This window comes from Moschus berezovskii, chromosome 26 (genome assembly GCF_049115385.1).
Source record: "Moschus berezovskii isolate FMDL1 chromosome 26, NW_MosBer_1.0, whole genome shotgun sequence".
Lineage (NCBI taxonomy): Eukaryota > Metazoa > Chordata > Mammalia > Artiodactyla > Moschidae > Moschus > Moschus berezovskii.
In genome coordinates, this window is record NC_142485.1 from 11,671,479 (window position 1) to 11,690,895 (window position 19,417).

Consider the following 19,417-nt stretch of genomic DNA (forward strand, 5'->3'; position numbering starts at 1 on the left):
GGAGCCCTAAGTCTGGTCCAGCCGCAGCGCGCCGAGGAGCCCGGGCTGTGCCCAGAGCTGGGCGGCGACGTCCGGACAGCCCCGAGACTCCGCTTAGCGCATTGCGGCGACCTCGCCTTCCCCGGCCGAGAGCGCGCGCCGCAGCTGCAGGAGCGGCGGAGCCCGAGGACTTTTCTCCGGTCCGAGGGGCGCTCCGCGGGGCGCAGGGGACCAGGGCGGCAGTCGGGCACGCCGCGGCGCCGGGGCCCCCGCCGGGCGATGGAGCCCGGGCTGCCGGAAGCCTGAGGGCCGCCGCCCGGTGCTGGAGAGGGGGCGGCCACAGGGTCTGGAGACCCCGGGCGGCGGACGGGAGCCCTCCCCCCGCCCCGCCTCCGGGGCCCCAGCCTCGGCTCCATTGTTCCCGCCCGGGCTGGAGGCGCCGAGCCCCGAGCGCCACCGGGAGTCGAGCGCCGGCCGCGGGGGCTCTCGCGGCCCCGCCAGGACCCGAGCGGAGCCCGGGGGCGGCGGGCCGGAGCCGGGGACACGGACGCCCGCCCGCCCGCACGCGCCACGGCGGACTCTCCAGAGGCGGAACCGCAGCGCCGAGTGAGGTAAGAGCCCGGCGCCCCCGGATCCGGGGCGGGCTCGGCGTCCCGGGCGGCCCCCGGGCGCCGGAGCCTCCCGGCCGCGCGCTCGCCCCGCCGCAGCGCAGTCGGGTCCGGCGCCTCCCTCCGCTCGTCACCCGCCCCTCTCCACCCTCGGCTGCCTGCCCAGCGCCCGGCGCCCCGCTTTTGTCTCCCCTCCCTTCGCTCCGCTCGCGTCGCCTTCTGCGCCCCCTCCCCGCGCCCGTCCCGCCGCCCAACTTTTCCGCCAACTCGCGCTGGGGAGCTGGCAAGGCGGCGGCGGCTCCGCGGTGAGTCCGGGGAGGGACAGGGCCCGGGGCCGAGGCGGCGGCGGTGCTGGGTTTCCTGGGCCTGGGGAGGTGGGCGGGGGTGGGCAGCGAAGTGGGGTGTGTGTGTGTGTGTGTTGCATTCCACACCATCTCCTTTCAGTCCACCCATGGGGAGTCTCCCCGATCCAGCAGCAGGTAGCTTTGGGTGGAACGCTAAAAAAAAAAGAAAAGAAAAAATCCGGGGTCTTCCTAAGTCCTTTTCCATCTCCGGGAAAGTCTGGGGTCACGGCCGTGGGCGGGTGGGCGGCTGGGGGCCTGAAGGGGGAAGGAAGTGGAGGGGTCGGTTCGCTTCGCTTCCAGTCGGTTTTAAAGGGGGGTGTCGTCACCAAATGGCTGAAGCTGCTTCAGCGAAGAGCGAGAAAGGAATTCCCTTTTTCCAGAGGCGCTGATCTCCGACTTAGCCCCTCTCTGAAAGGGTCGGAAGTTTGGGGAAGGGGAGGGCGCCCAGCGGGTGAGGTTAAGCCCCGTTACGGGGTCGGGGGGAGGGGATTGGTCAGTTCCTATCTGGTTCGAGGAGGCGGGGGAAGGGATGAGGGTTTTGTCCGGTGCGGTTCTCTCGGCACCGATGCTTGTTGCTTCGCGGGCCCAGAACCCTCTGCCTCCTTCCCGCTCCCCTTTCCCGCTGTGTTTGGGGTGAGGAGAAGAGAGGGACTGGAACCTTCGTTTGCAGAGGAATTTATTGACGTTGTAGATGGAATCATTTAGCCCAGATCCTATGAAAGCAGTCAGATGCCTCTGGTTGGGGAGCGGGGGGCTTGGGGATCGGTGTAACCTGCATCTCTTGTCTGGACCCAGAGGCTTTGGCCCTGTTCAAAGTTTCCGCGGTGTCTCCCCCCACCTCACCACCACCACTCCCCCCCGCCCCCATTTTCCAGATGTAGCCGCCGCATCTGGTTCCGTTTCACCCCACCCGGGTACACCGCAGCCGCTTGAACGTCCCTGTTCCTCTCTGCCCCCTCCCCCGGATCGAAACGGCGATTCTATAACTTGTCCTCACCACCTCGCTCTTTACGATTTTTTCTTAAGACTTAGGGACGAGGCGCTGGGACGGGGGGCAGAAAAGAAGTTACCCTGGATGCCAGGATACTTAGGCTGTGCTGGCGCTTTCTGGCTCGTGCGGGAAAGAGGCATCGCCGGCGAGGGGGCCGAGGTTTAGGGGGTGACAATGTCTCATCTGATAAGTGGTGGCCTCTTTGGCCATGGGTCTGACCCAGAGCTGGCCGTGACAGAAGTTTCTGGAACCGGAGCATTGCAGTCTCCTCCCTTTTCAGTTAGAGTCAGAGCGGCGGGAGCGTCTGACCCTGTCCGGAGCCCGCCGCCGGGTCTCGGGCCGCCCGGCGGTGGCGTCACGCGTCCCCTTTTCCACCCTCCCTGGAGCGAGCCCGGGGCGCAGCGGCTTGGGCGTGGGAGGGGGGCCCGGGCTGCGGCTCCCTCGGTGTTTTGAAGGAGTTCTTTCTTTGGGCGGCCGCTCCCGGAGGCTAACGTGGGGCGTTTTACCAAGTCCGCGCCGGCCGCAGGTTTGAAAGGGGTTGGCCTGTTGAGGGTTTTTTGGTTCTGCCCTTTGAGGCAAGAAAGCGCTTTCTGGTTCCAAAGTTGCGAGAGGGTGGGGATAGTTGGTCTCTCACCCTCTCCTCTCCAGCCTCTTTCAAATTGAAAACACTTCTCTGGTTTCCTCCTTTGGGCGGTCGTTCGGAGGCTGTAATGAAATCGCACTTTCTCTAGACATGGTAATTAAGGTGACTGTTTCCTCCGCAGATGGCGCTCTATCCTCTGCACCTCCGGCCCTGCGCTTTTTTTGGAAAACCGTCTAAATTGTAGAACCTTAGCCTTAAGATTGTGGGGCAGAAAGTGGCCATTCCCCATTCCAACCCCCCCACCCCGCAACTATTGGCCCGGGCTCCCGGTTTCCTCCCTGAGGCTTGTTTAAAAGCTAAGTAGCAGGGCCCCTTGGGACGTGCCTCTGTCTGGTTAATTACCCCCGCCCCAAGCCTGGGTCATCAGCCTTCCTTCCAGTGACCCAGGGGGAGCCCTTGGTGGTGTTGGGGGGGAGACCCAGCGACCTTAGGGAGGTTGGTCTGCCTCTCTAATGACTTGTTTACGTATTGTCCTCCCCCGCCCCCCCCCGTCCCCCGCCCCCAGTTGGCTGGGAAGACCTCCAGGGCTGCTGCCGTGGACCGCCCCCCTACCCCGAGGAGTACAAGGTGTTTGGGGACTGGGAGGCTGCCGGCGATGGTTGCATACTTCATCGGGTGACGAGCTCGTTGAAATATCTGTTGCATTTATTCTTAGTCATAGCGGAGTGTCAGCTTTTTAATGAGGGTCATCCGGGTGAAGAGCCACTTGGACAGTGTCCGCGCCGCGCGCTGTCTGCTCTGACGGTACCCGTAGAAATGCGCGTTGGGGAGGCATTTTCACGAATGGGATTTGGGCCAGAGTGGGCACTGTTTTCTTTGGCTCCCAAGTAGACAGCCTTGGGTACTTCTTTTCCTTGGCTCCTGGCCATGGAGGATGTGAGAAAGTTCCGTTAGGCACCCTTAGAATAGCAAGTGAAGCCAAAAGCAGGAGAAGACACAGAGAAGGAACCTGGAAGGTACTGTGGCCCCACCCCTCCTGGGGGAGAGGATCAGAACATCTCCAGACTTAGGTCTGGTCCAGCTTGGTTCCTGTGGACTCCAGAGGACAGGAGGATGGAGTTGAGAATGGAGGAGGTAGCCTCCAGCCACGGAGACCAGGCTGGGCTGCTTTGACTTTTAGTTGTCTGCTTTTTGTTTGTTTGGGGGTGTTTGGGGAGTGCTTTTTGTTTCTTTTGGCCTTAAAAAAAAAAAAAGAGTCCTAAAATAAGAGATTTGCTTCTGTGAGCTTGGGCCTTTAGCAGCCTCTGAACACTTTCTTCAGGCCTCCATTTTTAATCTCTCTCATCAAAATGGCCGTGGTTAAGAGCTTCCTAGGAAGGTTTCAGCCTGTTGCTGCTGGAGGAAAAGGAGCTACAGAGAAAGTGATTCAAACATCTTACTCTGAAAAGGCCTCACCTCACTGGAGAGGAGTTTTAATTTCCTCTTGGGAGATAGGTCTTGCATTTGCCTTCCCAAGAGCTTTGTAAAAGGTCTGAGTCAACCCCAGGACTTGTTGGGAGTCCAGATGCAGAGCTTCAGAGAAGATTCTGGGGTTTCCAGAGAGGATTAAAAAACAGACCTGGGCTATTGCTTGCTCCCCCAGACTTGGGGGAATTGGTTTTCCCCCTAAGGTTGCATCTTCGTGAGACGGAAAGTCCCTGCTCATCACCATTCCACTTGCAATTACAAGGAGCCATGTTTGAGCTCCAAGAAAACAGCCCTCACCTGGGTGAACACCTCCAAGCGTGTGGTGGTCCACAAGCCATCCTGTCTTCAGTGGCAAGGCTACCTAGATTATGGTGGGACAGTTAGAGTTTCTCTTCTTATTACTCATTTCTTACATACCTCACTCCCAAGGACATCTAGGCACTTTTTTTTTTTTTTTTACAAGGACTCAAAACGTTTAAATGAGCATTTCCGTTGGACCCACTTACATTTTGCAAGCCGAGCTGCGTATGTGTTGTCGGATGTTTGTGGAGTATTTGCCCTGCCACTCTCCGCCAGCAGTAAGGAATGCTCACTTTGGGGAAAAGCAACCATTTCTGTTAAGAAGTCTTATTCCCATCTAAAGGGATTCAAGTTTTGGCATTACTTCCTCAAGTCTGAGGAATCAAGATGTTTAGAAAATGTCCGGGTTGGTATGCTTTGAAATCGAGTTTGGCTGGCTAACGGGGAGCAGCGCCTGACGACTTTCTCCGGCGTTGTCAACCTCTTCTCTGCAAGCGCAGTTCTGTCCGTTTCTTTCCGATCGGCCCTTCTTTGTTTAATTCATTTATTCATGAAGTTACCAAATGCAGCAGCATCCGCTGTGTAGGTGTTAGGTGCTAAGGGTATTCGCAAGGAGTAAACCAATGCAGACCCTCTGCTAGAGGAGCTTGCCAGCCTATGGTGGATGTTTTTGGAAATTCAGAGGAGCCTCAAAAGGCCCAAGAAAGACTTGTGGAAGACGTGGCAGTTTGAGGTGGGGCTCGGAGAATGAGAGAGGAATGAGAGAGCGTGGTCTGCCAAGGATAGAGGAAGGGCAAAGAAGAAGCGCTTGGCAGGCCACGGAGGTTACCCAGAGCTGTCCTGTCCCTCTATAGTGTAACACAGGCCGCGTGGGATGTCAGAGTTTTCTAGTGGCCACGTTTGTAAAGGGAACAGGTGAAATGCATTTTCATTAATTCACCTGGATCTCAATAATATCTCTGATGTAGCCCAGTATGTATGAAACATTATCATTTGAACATGTAATCAGTATTTTAAAAAATCATTGAGAGACTGTGCGTTCTAGTATGTACTTTTCGTTTCCAGCCCTCGCACTGGCCACATTTCAAGGGTTCCATAGCCACGAGGGGCCACACGGAACGGGACCCCGAGGTCTAGAGTGCAGGGTTTGCAAAGACTGGAGAGGGAGAAATGGTTTTGCAAAGGCAGGAAGTTCATGTCCTCCGGCTGCCAATTACCAAAGTCCCCTGAGAATGCTATCAAGGAGTGACTCAAAGCACAATGTTTATAGATAATTCCTTACATTTGATTAGTGTTTTCAAGAGGAGAGAGCGAGTCCTTTCACCCACGCTGTGGGTTTAGGGCTCATCATCCGCTGTGGTGTAGGCAAGGCAACTATAATATTTCAGCTCCCTCTGATGACAAGTGGGAAAACCGAGACATCAGGTGTCCTCTCCCTGCCCCTCCTGCTTCTTTTTCCCCCTCCTCGCCCCACAGTGAGGACCTCTGCACCCAGAGCTAGAGCTGGGCTGCCAGTCCCAGGAGATGAAACTGCTGGAGAGAGGCTGATGGGGCCAGCTGCTGTGTGCGCCTGCGGGGCTCCAGGTCACATCTGTCAAGCAGTGGAGGAAGGAGACCATCCCTAAGGGACTTAAAGAATTCCTTAATTAGTAGAACGGGAAGAAGGTGAGGTGAACGGGGAGCAGACAGTCCCTAGGGTTCCAGACAGCGTGTGGACTAGTGGTTTGTGTCGCTGTGTTTTCCGCAGCGGGATGTGTACCCAACTTACCTTCTGGTTCCGGAAGGGGTTGCCCGGGGAGCTGGGTTTTCTGAACATTGTTTGTTTTACAGACTGGGGACTCAGTGCCCAGAGCGGGAGGAACAAAAGAGACTTTTGCAGGGAAGCTGCCAGATTAGTTTGAAATGTGTTGGTCGCAGAGCTGAAAGAGGGCGGCCAGCAGCCAGATCCCACCTGTGAGGAGGTGGGCAGGCTCTTGGGGGTTGCCGGGGGGCAGGCAGAGTGATCGAGCAGTGGTGGGACCTGCCTCCCTGCTACCTTTGAAAACCAGCTTTATCATCTCAAGATGATACCATCCTTTCTCCTTGGATACTAAAAGTTCATTCCTGACTCTGGCCATTCCTAGGGGACTTACTTAGGTTCTTAGTCAGGTGTACCTTTCTTGGTGACTGCCCTGCATGCATTTGGTATATCTTCGGGATGTAACGAGATGTGGAAGGTGGTTTCGGCGTATTCTCTGGCCAGCATACTTCTGTCCCTGGCTGGGGATCAGGCCTGTCCTGTGTCCTAGATGGTACACCCAGGAGCTGCTTCCAAGGGTCTTTCTCTTGAGCCAAGAAATTGAGAATCAAAGTTTCACTTGTCGAGGAGCAACTCAGCCCATGAGCCAGTACCGAGCCGGCGTGCTGCCACTATTGAAGCCTGCCTGAGCTGTGCTCTGCAACAAAAGCAGCCACTGTAACGAGACGCTCTGTACCGCACCTAGGGAGTGGCCCCCACTCGCCGCAACTAGAGAAAGCCCGTGTGCAGCAACAGAGACCCAGCACAGCCAAATATAAAGTAAATCAATTAATAAATTGTTGGGAAAAAAGAAGAAAACCCTTTCCCATTGCCAGAGTCACCTGGGATCTGTCCTTATCTACATGGTTTCTGTCAGACACGGGGAATTACCCTCTGGAAAAAATGAGCTTGCATCCTGTAGAGCCAGTTTTGATCATTCCATTTTTTATATACATTTATTTGACTCTTTGTGACCCCGTGGACTGTGGCCCACCAGGCTCCTCTGTCCATGGGATTCTCCAGGCAAGAATACTGGAGTGGGTTGCCATTTCCTTCTCCAGATAAATTTATTTGTATTTATTTATTTGGCTGTGCCAGGTCTTAGCTGCAGCATGCAGTTCTTTTTTTTTTTTCTATCTGTGTCTTAGCTGTGACTCGTTGCAGCTCGCAGGCTTCTTTGCTCTTCAACATGTGGGATCTTAGTTCCCTGACTAGGGATCGAACCCAGGTCCCCTGCATTGGAAGGCAGATTCTTAACTGCTGCTGCTGCTGCTAAGTCACTTCAGTCGTGTCCGACTCTGTGTGACCCCATAGACGGAAGCCCACCAGGCTCCCCCGTCCCTGGGATTCTCCAGGCAAGAACACTGGAGTGGGTTGCCATTTCCTTCTCCAATGTGTGAAAGTGAAAAGTGAAAGTGAAGTCGCTCAGTTGTGTCTGACCACTAGCAACCCCACGGACTGCAGCCCACCAGGCTTCTCCATCCATGGGATTTTCTAGGCAATAGTACTGGAGTGCACCACCAGGGAAGTCCCCATGCAAATTCTTAATTGCAGCATGTGCGATCTAGTTCCCTGACCTGGGATTGAACCCAGGTCCCCTGCATTGGGAGTGTGGAGTCTTAGCCACTGGACCACCAGGGAAGTCCCTGATCATCCCCTCTGGCTTCCGAAAGCCCAGGTGATGGAGACCCCGTGCTCTTGCCTCCCCACTGCACCCAGGGCAAAGCACTTAACCTCTTTGAGTCTCAGTTTCTCCGTTGCTTAAAGGGGAATAATAATTCCCACTCTCCCTGAAGTTCATAGTGAAGAAGAGCTGAAGTTTTACAGTTTAAAATCATACCTAGTCCACACTTGGCACGGGTTTTAGGTACAGTAAATACTCGATTCTGTCTCGTCTAGTCCTTTTTCCTAAATTCAGAAAAACAGAAATGTTTACTTCTCGTTTGATTTGAAATCATTAAAACATTTCAGGAAAGCCTTGGGAGGGACACAGGCACTGCCTGCATCTTCCGCGCTGGCAGGCACTTGAGATTGAGGCCAGGAATCCAGGGGTTTTTTTGCCAGCCAGGACTGACTCACTCACAAGGGGCCCTGTCTGGCTCCAGGGAGGCCAGGCTGAAGCACCACATGAGGACATGTTCCGGGGAAGTGGATTCTCTGAATAACTCGGATGGTTCCCTGGAGAATTTAGGACAAAAGCCACCTGGAAGACTGAGAGGGTCACCCCCTTGCAGCCCAAATGGTGCCCAGAAGGGTTATCACTTAGGGAAGGTTGAGCAGCAAAGACCATTATCCTGAAGACCCTGGAGGACTGTTTTACATGTTGCTGCTCTAGACATGAGAAAGACTTCCTTGGTGGCTCACACAGTAAAGAATCTGCCTGCAATGTGGGAGACCTGGGTTCAATCCCTGGCTGAGGAAGATTCCCCTGGAGGAGGAAATGGCAATCCACTCCAGTATTCTTGCCTGGAGAATGCCATGGACAGAGGAGCCTGGCGGGCTACAGTCCATGGGGTCGCCAAGAGTCGGACACGACTGAGTGACTAACGCTTTCAGACTGGAGAAGGATAAAGGGCCGCAGTCCGTGCCTTTCACTGGGGTCGGCATGAGCCATCTTTGAGTCAGGCTTTGCGAGAAACCTTCTTCTGCACCACCTTTCCCCACGTCTGGATCCATTTCTGCTGGACGACGGCTGTCACCTCTCGGTCTCGGGGAGAACTGGGCTCCCCACCTCACGGCTCCCCACTCGGAGGCCTTTTTTAAGTAGCTGGTGAGAGTTGTGTTGTCTCCATGAGGGAAAGCTGCTGGAATCCCAGAGGTCCCCGTGATGGATCCAGTTTTAGAGACAAAAAGAACACACCCTGGAGATGGCTTATGTCAGCTTCCTTGCCATGTAGGTCCGGAGAGGGTCAGCATCTCATGCGGCTCTCAGTCTGGGGACTTATTCCAAGATTCCTATCTCTCTTCACCCCTCACCTAAGGGTTGGTGTGCCCTAGAGGCAGTGAAGACTTATCCTGGGAGAGGTCACATTCGTACCCCTGGGTCCCCTCTGGGAGACTTTCCTGAGGCTGTTCGCTTTCCCAGCACAGTTGATCGTGGGGCTCATGCCTTAGGGAGCTTGATGACAATCTTCCCCATATGGGAAACAGTCCACACTCAGTAAATAGTTGTTGGAGTGAATTAAAGCCCTCCTTGGTCTAATTAAGGCCTGTGACCTCCAATTCAGCATTGGGGCAGGACAACAATTCCCTTAAGAGATTGCTTCGGGCACCTTCTGGGCAGGGTGGCCGTGTGACAGGTTTCCCTCTATTTTTTCTCCTTGCGATGTGGGAGAGCCCCCTGCTCCCTACCACCATTCAGACTCTCCTAACTTTGGGTTGTGTTTTTTTTTTCCTTCTCCCCAGAGTCAGCTTGCAAAGGAGGATAAAGCCCACGGCGGAGTCTCCATGGAGGTGTGGAGCCTGGTCACCAACCTCTAACCGCAGAACTGGGATGTGGAGCCGGAAGTGTCTCCTCTTCTGGGCCGTGCTGGTCACAGCCACGCTCTGCACTGCCAGGCCGGCCCCGACCTTGCCAGAGCAAGGTAAGGCGCAGGCAGAGGGCCAGCGCGGGCACACGGCCCTCAGCAGCAGGGTCGGCCAGACCGGACATGATGTGCTCAGTCGGGCAGGCTCCATCCCAGGGGGAGCACAGGGCTCCTGGCTTGCAGGAGAAACCCCTGAGCTGGCTAGGGCCTGCCAGTAAACGCAGCCAGCTTCATCAGAGTTTGGGTTGTGAAGGCCGACGACATCCATCTTCCAGAGATGACATGCTCAGGGTGGGTTTATGCTTTTCTCTTCCTGAAAAAAGAGCTTCTGGTTGGAACCCAAGAGCCAGCTCCCTAAGCTGGATGGTGTCTAACGTGGGGGCTGAGTGGTACAGTGGGGTGTGGTGACCTGTGAATTTGGATTTAGAACTTGGATGGTCTCCAGAGGATATGGAGGGATGTGGGAGCTTTGTACAGACCTCTGGCTTCTAGAAATCATTCCCAAGACATGGCTTTTATGAGGGTTGGCCCTCATGGCCACATGCCTGCTATTCTGTCTGTCTTGAGCATGTCTCACAAGCCCTGTTGGAAGACTTGGTAAGAGGTTTGCTTCGGATGAACTGCTGGAGGGATTTCAAAGAGATTTTGAAGAGCACTGCGGGACGAGGGTGTTGGTAGAGACCTGTAGTTTATTGGGAATTCAGAGGGGCTTTTAGTAACAGGAACGACTTGCCCCCGCCGCTGATGGCATTTTTCCGGACTTGTGAAAATACCTTGTGGAGATCACAGGTACGGCACACCTGGCAGCTTTTGAAGGTCTTCGGGAACTAATATTTGGGCATTTCTGCTGCCAAGAGGTAGTGTGGCTTATGACTCAGCGGCTGATGACAGGAGCAGAGGGGGTTGGCGGGCACTGGGTGAAGGGCTCGGGTGTGCATGTGACATGGTGACTGCGTGTCAGGGGCCACCAGCCTCACTCGCAGGACCTGTGTCAGTGACAGATGAGGCGTGAGCGTATTTACCCCCTTGTGGGGTTGTGGAGAAGGTGGGACAAGGCTGAAGGGGGCTTTCTAGAGGCTGGAGCAAGCAGGTACCTGTTGCATTCAATGACAGGACTGAAGGCAAGGCCTGACCTGGAACATACTGGAGACCCTGAGTGGGGCAGGGGGGACCGTCCTACCTACAGGGTAGAGGGTGACCCACCATCAGGTAGAGGGTGACAAGTACAAAGGCAGCTAAATTCAAGGTGGACTGTGTTTAGACCACACAGCGGAGTTACAACAAAGTGCAGTAGCAATGCCAGGGAAGCAGGGCAGCAGAGAGCCTCTGAGATGATCCAGAGGAATGGGCAGGGGGTGGGAAGGAAATGAGGGGTGTTCCAGGTGGGACAGCATGAGGGGGTGCTGGGGCAAGATGTGTAAGGCGTTCGGAGAGTGACTTACCTGGTCCCTAGGGAGTTGGAGGACATAATGCCTGGAAAAATTGGACTGAGTTAGCGAATGGAAGCCTTAATGCCCTGCAGAGGAAACTCTACTTAAATGCGTAGAAACTGGGAGTCTTGAAAAATCTTGAGCAGAAAGTGACATGATCCAGCTTTCAGATTTTCAAGCGTTTGAGTTTGGACGGATGGGAGGAAGAAGTCAGACGGACCTAGGTTCCAGTCATGGTCCACCGCTTAATAGCGGTGTTACGTGCTTTGACGGATGACTCAAACACACTAAGCCTTAGTTTGCTTATCTTTAAAATGGGGAGAATGACACAGGATGCAGTGAGGTAATCCACATAAAGCATTTGCTGGTAAAGCATGGATTGGTTATGACTGCTGCCATCACTGTTGCCGGGGAGATGAGTTACTTTTTTTTTGGCTGCATCGGGTCTTGGTTGCAGCATGCGGGCTCCTTTCTAGGTGTGGCAGGCTTACTTGCCCCATGGTTTGTGGGATCTTAGTTCCTCAACTGGGGATTGCACCCATGTCCCCTGCGTGGGAAATCTTGGTCAGGACAAAGTCCCTGCTCCCCTGAACAGGAGGGAGGGGGTGGGAGAGGGGGCTGTTAGGAGGTGATGTGGAAGGAAGAAGGAAGGAACAGTGCGATGTTTTAAAAAACCAGCTTAACTGAGGTATCACTTACGTTCTGTAAAATGCACTGATCATAAGTATAGAGTTCGGTGTGTTTTGATAAATATAGTATTATCCCATGTAACTACCCCCTCGGGTTAAAAGACATGAAACGTCTTCATCATCTCCAAACCTTGCCTCATGCCCACTTTGCAGTCCGCTGGACTTGGGCAATGGCGGATCTGCTTGGTGTCCACTGTAGGTCAGTTCTGCCTACTTTAGAATTTCTTATAATAATCTGGTGAGTGTGTTTTCCTTTACTTGCTGGTGGCCATTGGGTCGTTCACACTTTGGGCTGTTACTACTAAAACTGCTGTGAGCGTGTATGTTATGTTCATGTCCTATGGGCATGAAGTTTTCCCTGGACTGTTCATGTACTGTGTTCATGTTCACGTACTATGTACTATGGGCATGAAGTTTCCCCTGGACTACCCCGGTTTTGATTTTGGCTCCGTTTCTTACTGACTGTTACCTGTTGGCTGTCCCTCTCCACCACTCTGTAATATTTATTGGTAATGAACATCTCCTCCAGAGGGCCTTGTGAATATCAGATGTGAATGTCTGCAAAGCTCTCAGAACCCTGGCTGGACATGGTCAATGAACCATACATGGGAGCTGTGGGTGCCTTTTCCGGGGAAGCACCAGGTGGTAAGGGGCTTGCTTCATGGCCTCGCTTGGAATGCCTTAGGATGCAGAAGTAGGAAATCCACTCGTCTTGATGGGCATCGGGTCCCTGCTTTGTTGAGTCAGCCCCTCCCCATGATTATCCATCCTGAGCTTGATGATGGCAGACCATGGCCCCCACTGTCTGAAACCCTAAGGGAAAGATCCATGCTTTGTAAGCTATAAAGTATCTCATAAATGTAAAGTATTACTGCTGGTTATTGAATGACAATGTCGCTCTTGTCCTCAGAAAAGACTGGACTGTATATAAAAGGTTTGCCCAAAAGTTTAAAACAAACTACCCCAAACCCTGCACCCACTGACTGAGAGCTTTTCCCCTTTAGAAGGGCTTTGCTGTGAGTGAGTGTGGAAGGAGTGTGGTGAGTGTGTGTGGGTGTGTGTGTGTGTGTGTGTCTTGAGAGCCCCTCCCCCAGTCTGCAGATGCTCCTCGGGGAGTGGGGAGGGCCTGGAGTTTCTGGCTGTCCTTGGAAAGTTGATTTAATAAGGGTTCCAGGAAAACCAGCCTCCCTCCTTCTCCCCCCTCCTATCCCTTCTCTGGTTTGGGATCTTAAAGAGTCTGAGCTGGTTTCAGACCAGGCTTTGTGGGGGAGTGGTAGGGGGAGACCGAAGCAGGCTCATGGGCCGAGGAGGAAGAATGCCCCTTTAAAAAGATAAGCACTGGCTTGAAAGACACTTTGAGCTTGAAGAGGCTTGTTTCTGTGTATTTTTCTCTCTTCTAGAATGAGACTTGGAGAAAAGCAAGTGGACGAATCCAAAACCGCTTGCAAGACCACTTGTCACGTAGTTGCGGGTGAGGGTCCTGTCCCCTTTTCAAAGCAATAACTTGGGCTAAAACCCCCAGACCCCATGGTGGAGGGTACAGCATGAGTCTCAAAATACTTGCCTACATGCTCAGAAACCTGCAACTAATAAACGATTTAATGGCTGGGGTTTTACAGCTCCTCCCACCTACCCAGATTTGAAGGAGTCTGGTGGCCGGTTGAAGGGGGAGAGGTTACCCTTAATGGAAAAGCCGCACGTTTCCATTTCTGGCTGCAAGCTCCCTGGAAGCCGGGCGCCACAAAGCAAGGCTTTGTCTTTGTGTGCTGCAGAAACCTGGGCCCGTGGGGGAGGCAGCGAATGGTGCGGGAGGCATCACCCCAGCTTCAAGTCCAGTCCCAGGCCCTGGCAACTCCCCAGGAGCTCCCCCAGCTCTCCTGGGCCCAAAGCGGTATGCATTTCAACCTGGCTGCAAGGGGCAGCCGCAGATCGGTACCAGAGGGCATCTCACTGCCGTCCTCCTGCAGGCTGTGGCCCCAGTGACTGCAGCTGATCGGTACAGCCAGAGGACCGGTGTCCGCTGGGCCAGTGTGTCCAGTGGCTACCTCACCCCATCCCCCATATCAGATCGTTTTGCAAAAAGAACCTGTTTTCTTCGGATTCACATGGAGTGGGGGGCATTGAAGGGAAGATTCTTCTCCCCAGTGCCAGAAGGCGGGTGGCATTCCGTGGAGCAGAGGGCAATGTGGGGTGAGCCACTGGCGAACAAGGCTGGAGGATCTCAGGACCTGGGAATCTGCGGGGCGCCGGGCTACCCCGCTTCCCCAGACGATCTGCTCTGTCCCCCGCCCAGGAGGGGTGGCTCTTGTACCCCGAGCAGGGTGTGTGGGCAAGTGTTCCGGAGCGGGGCTTTGTGGAGGGTGGGGGTCGGGAGAGGCTGTGAGGGAGGCGGGGAGGGCTTACATGTCCGCCTGACCACACCGGGCAGAGCCACCCCAGGGCCGTGCTCTTGGCTCTGCCTCCCGCATTGCTGCACCATTAGCTTCACTGATTTTCCACTCCGGCTCTGCCGGCCAGCTCCCCCCTGAAGCCAGGGAGGAGGAATTTCTCAGGGAAGAACAAATGGCTGTCCAGAACTCTGGCCTGGGGTGGGGGAAGGGAGGGAGCCCACTCTGAGAAACAGGCTGAGCTGCCGTCCCCCCGGCTTCTGTGATCGCCGCCCCCCTGGACTCAAGGAGGGTGGGCAGGGACCAGAGGGAGAGAGAGGGCCAGGGATGCCCCTGGGGAGGTGGGCCAGCAGGGCCTAGCCCGTGAGTGATGGCTCGTGTCTGGGGCGGTGATGGACGGATTTGGGAAGAGTGGGTTCTGGGGAGTCGTGCTCTAGGAGGGCGAGGTCCGGGGTCAGAGAGCCTGACCGGCAGCTGCGCCCTGTTTTCGCAGGGCCTCGGTCCTCAGGGTCCTCTGGGGGCTCCAGCTCACCCTGTGGACGCCACCTTTGCCTCTTGCCTCCCGAAAGCCTGGCAGCGGGACAGCTGTTTCCCTGCTGACCGGGAAAGTCCAGCTGCTTCTGGCACTGCCGATCTCCCGGATTCAGCTGCCTGGGCCTCCCTGTTTGTCCTGGAGAAAAGGCACCTCCACGCACTTCCCTTCACTCTGCCCACCCTCTCCCCAACCTGCGCCCCCGAAGTGATTCACCTGCAAACCAACTGCTCGACCTGGGCTCTTAAGGCCAGAAGGAAGTCCCAGACTGTTTCCTCTTAGAAGAAACTGCCTGGACCTTGGGCTGCTCCTGAACTTGAGGGCTTGCTCCGACTCACAGCTGGTGATGGTCAAGTTGGGGGGGAGGGAAACAATGGCCCAATGCCCCCAGGGCAGGCTGGTTGTGGCTCCTGCCCTGAGCCCTCCTGTCCTGTTCTCGGTTCACACTGACCCTCATTGACCGCTTTGCCAAACAAGGTGCCCCCTGCCTTCATTTAAAGGCTTTCTCTTTACAAACGGGAAAGCTCAGGATGGGGCTGTATCCAGTCAGTTCCACACACTGAGAACCATTGCCTGGGTGGAGCTGGAAACTCAGTACTCCTTCCCGAGCCCCTGTGTTGTGTCATGGCCAAGCCTCCTGGGACAGGTTGTGTAAAAAAAGGAGGTGAGTGTTGGCGTGAATGTGGTTGTGTTTTCTGGGCCCTGATGTGTAGGCGTTTGAGCCTCAAGTGGGTGAGAGGGTCAAGGAGTTCGGTGAAGACTGGACATTAGTGGTCATGAGTTTGGACAGGGAAAGAGATTAAAAACCATCAGTGCTAAAGCTTCACATACTTGTTCAACAAGGAAAGTTGAACTTAAGCCTTTATTCCTCCCTCTGTGTTCTCCAGGGTTAAAAACTAGCCTCTGGCTAGTCTCTTCGCCATTGTTTACTGATCGCGTTTTCTTCCTTTTTCCTTGCGTTCTCTCCATCCCTCCTCCCTTCCCACCCACCCACCTTCCTTCTTTTCCTCTCTCCCATCCATCCATCCATCTGGCCAAACAAGTCTTCCCTCTTCCTTGTTTAATACAGCATGCACATGCAATTATAACCATTGTTTATCCTGATCCCTTAGCTGGAAATGTTCATCCCTAGCCCTTCCTGCTTTCACTCTGTCATTTCTACTCTTAGCTTAAGGTGTAGCTTAAGGGCCATCTCCCGATTGAAGCCCTCCTCTGTTTCCAAATAAATCACTTTTTTTTTTCTCTTCTTTTTATGTAGCGTTCAATCTAGCACTGACTTTCCTCTGCCTTACATTATTTAATATATGGCTGTTTCCCCCACCAGAGCAAAGTTCTGTGCAATCAGAAAGAATGTTTTTATTGCTCTTTTAAACCAGGGATACTTGGGGGACTTCCTTGGTGGTCCAGTGGTTAGGATTTTGCCTTCCAGTGCAGGGGGTGGGTGTTTGATCCCTGGTCGTGGAGCTAAGATCCCGTATGCCACGCAGCCAAAACACCAAGACATAAAACAGACTCAATATTGTAACAGATTCAAAAAAGACTTTAAAAAATGGTCCACATCAAAAAATTTAAAAAACGAGCATTCCATTATAGAAAATTTAGAAAATATAGGCTTGTAAAGAGAAAAACTTACGTGCCCACCATCCAAAATTAATCAGTTAACAATGAATCTATTTCTTTAGTTTTATTCTACATTTATACAGCATGACCTTTCAAACAGGTAATTTATACATTATATACTAGTTTGTAACATAAACAGGTATTTATTGCCTTGCAGAGATGTTTTCATCATGCTCGAGTAACTACAGAGAAGTACAGATGTACAAGATTTATTTATTTATGCAGTCCTCACTATTGGGCATTTAAGTTATTTTCAATAGTTTGCACTTAAGTGAACATACTTTCACAAATAAAATTTGTCCATGTATCCAAAGATTTTAGATACATTCTAAAATCTTTTAAATACATTCTAAAAGTTGTGATTACATAGTAGCAAATTCGGAGAAGGCAGTGGCGCCCCACTCCAGTATTCTTGCCTGGAAAATCCCATGGATGGAGGAGCCTGGTAGGCTGCAGTCCATGGGGTCGCTAAGAGTCGGACACGACTGAGCGACTTCACTTTCACTTTTCACTTTCCTGCATTGGAGAAGGAAATGGCAACCCACTCCAGTGTTCTTGCCTGGAGAATCCCAGGGACGGGGGAGCCTGGTGGGCTGCCATCTATGGGGTCACACGGAGTCGGACACGACTGAAGCGACTTAGCAGCAGCAGTACCAAACTGCCCCAGAAAGGTGAAACCAGTTATGATCTTTAAAAATTGTAATTAATAAATACTGTTTGTTACATTTTCACATTCTGCATCCTTTACATATTTTTACCTCTACACCAGTCCCATGGCCATAGGTTTTATTTCCATAATCAGATGAGGAAACTGAGGTTCAGGGAGTTAAGTAAAGTAAGTCATCTAGTTGATGGGCCTAGAGAAGGGAATAGCAGCCCGCTCCAGTATTCTTACATGGAGAACCCCATGGACGGAAGAGCCTAGCGGGGCTACAGTCCACAGTCTCAAAGAGTCAGACACTACTGAGCTACTGACACACATACAGCTGATGGGACGTGAAAGTGGATTCAGGCTCAGGTAGGTCTGACTCCAGTAAATTCTTTTCCCGTGTCTTATCCTATGTCTCTCTATCCAGTTGGGTTTCTCCCCACAATTCAGGCAGACCAGCGTTATAATTTAAATGTTACTAGGTCGGTCCCTTTTGTCTCATAGGAAGTAGGCGTCACCTCCCTTTCTGGGGTGATACATACATGTGCGTGATTAGAGTAAGGCTGCAGATGCTTGCCTTGTGCTGTTTCTTGTGGGACATTCTTTGCTCTTGACTGTGAGGCTGTGCATTGCTCATAAGTCTGTGAGCCGCCTCAGTCAAAGTGGTTCCCTAGCCTAGAATAATCAACAGAACAAAAACAGCCTTTCCCAGTGTAGCTGAGACCTCCTACTTGGCGAAGGTGTGGGATTAGAGGTCTCTAAAAGCGTCAGAGTCCACACCTGAGTTTTCGTTGTTGGTCACACTTGTTCTAGGATATAATGTACTGTCTGGACATGTAAACCACCTGGATTGCTTCTAAAATGGTCCAACAATGTCTGATAGATGAAAATAAACATGACTAGAAGGATCAGCAGGCCTGAGCACTAGTGTCCTTTTGAGGCTACCAGTATTTGTGTGCGTGTGTGCTCAAAAGTCACGTCAGTCATGTCTGGCTTTTTGCAACCCCATGGACTGTAGCCCGCCAGGCTCCTCTGTCTATGGGGATTCTCCAGGCCAGAATACTGGAGTGGGTTGCCATGCCCTCCTCCAGGGGATCTTCCTGACTCAGGGATTGAACCCATGTTTCTTCTGTCTCTTGCATTGGTATGCAGGGTTTTTAACCACCAGTATGACTTCCCTAGTGGTTCAGACGGTAAAGTGTCTGCCTACAATGCGGGAGACCTGGGTTCGATCCCTGGGTTGGGAAGATCCTCTGGAGAAGGAAATGGCAACCCACTTCAGTACTCTTGCCTGGAAAATTCCATGGATGGAAAAGCCTCGTAGGCTACAGTCCGTGGGGTCGCAAAGAGTCAGACACGACTGAGCGACTTCACCTTCACCTTACTATGTGGGAAGCCCCCACCAGTGTGTATGTGTATATATATATATATATATATAGTAACATATATATTTTTATATTTAAAACATGAGGAAATGCAAAGAAAAATCCACAAGGTGGTAGGGTCTTGAAATTTTGTTTTTCTTAGTGTTTATATTTAGCAAAGTAATATTTTTAAATATATATATATATTATAATGCACTTGGACTAGTCACAAAATACTTAAATTGAAAGGAGAGTCAGCATATATATTAATTTGTAGTATTCTGTCTGAAGTGTGCCCCAAGAATAGAACACAGATTTATTGTAAGTTATTTGGTAAATATTTTCTTCCAGTTCTTTCTTTTCTTAAGAGTTATATTTTTCATTAGTCCAAACATAGGAAATACACATCCATGTTAAGTGCTTCATTTTTTTTTAACTTTATTTATGTATCTATTTTTGGCTGCACTGGGTCTTCCTGCTACCCTCGGGCTTTCTCTAGTTGCAGTCAGCAGGGGCTACTCTCTAGTTGCGATGCAAGGGCTTCTCATTGCAGTGGCTTGTCTTGTGCAGACACAGGCTCTGGAGCTCAAGGGCTTCTGTAGTTATGGCGCACGGGCTTTGTTGCTCCTTAGCACGCAGGACCTTCCTGGACCAGGCATCGAACCCATGTCCCCTGCATTGGCAGGCGTGTTCTTAACCACTACACCACCAGGGAAGCTCCTGTTTCAGTTCTGTCAGTAACTGTCTGTATGACCTTTGGGGGAAAAGCCTGCAAATCTTGGCAGCCCCTCTGCATGGGACACCCAGGACAAAGGGCATCCCCGCCCTAGCCTCGCCATGGGTCAGGCCCAGCCCCAGCCAGTGTCTCTCTGACTCCAGGTAGGAAAATACAGTAAGTAACTCACTGAAGAAGAGTCATCCGAAGACAACCTCAAATAAGGACATAACACCTAGGCTATGAGGACATCTGAAGCTACAGGAAGAGGCTTCTTCCCTAAAGTGAAAGGACAAGCTGACCACTGTTGGTGGGCGCTGACATGTGTGCACACATATATCAGGGAGGCAGAGGTTTTGCTCTATTTTTTGTTCACTCCAGCACCTTAGTGTCTGATATGTATTAGGCACGCAGTTAATACTTTTTGAATAAATAAATTAATGCATGCATGAATG

General features: G+C 52.6%; 1 protein-coding gene across 9 annotated transcripts in view; it reads left to right on the top strand.

The window, feature by feature from the left end:
• The first annotated feature begins 375 nt into the window (after positions 1-375).
• The window catches only part of FGFR1 (fibroblast growth factor receptor 1), a 51,344-nt gene continuing 32,302 nt past the window's right edge, over positions 376-19,417 (top strand). For 6 of the 9 annotated variants that reach the window (XM_088832634.1, XM_088832635.1, XM_088832640.1 and 3 more), the window contains exons 1-2: positions 457-590; positions 9,455-9,633. In XM_088832634.1, the coding sequence (XP_088688760.1) occupies positions 9,543-9,633 (91 nt within the window). In that variant the 5' untranslated portion in view covers positions 457-590; positions 9,455-9,542. Of the gene's footprint in view, positions 591-673; positions 893-9,454; positions 9,634-19,417 lie in introns of those variants that run through there. The other 3 variants (XM_088832638.1, XM_088832639.1, XM_088832633.1) reach the window with 2 other exon arrangements.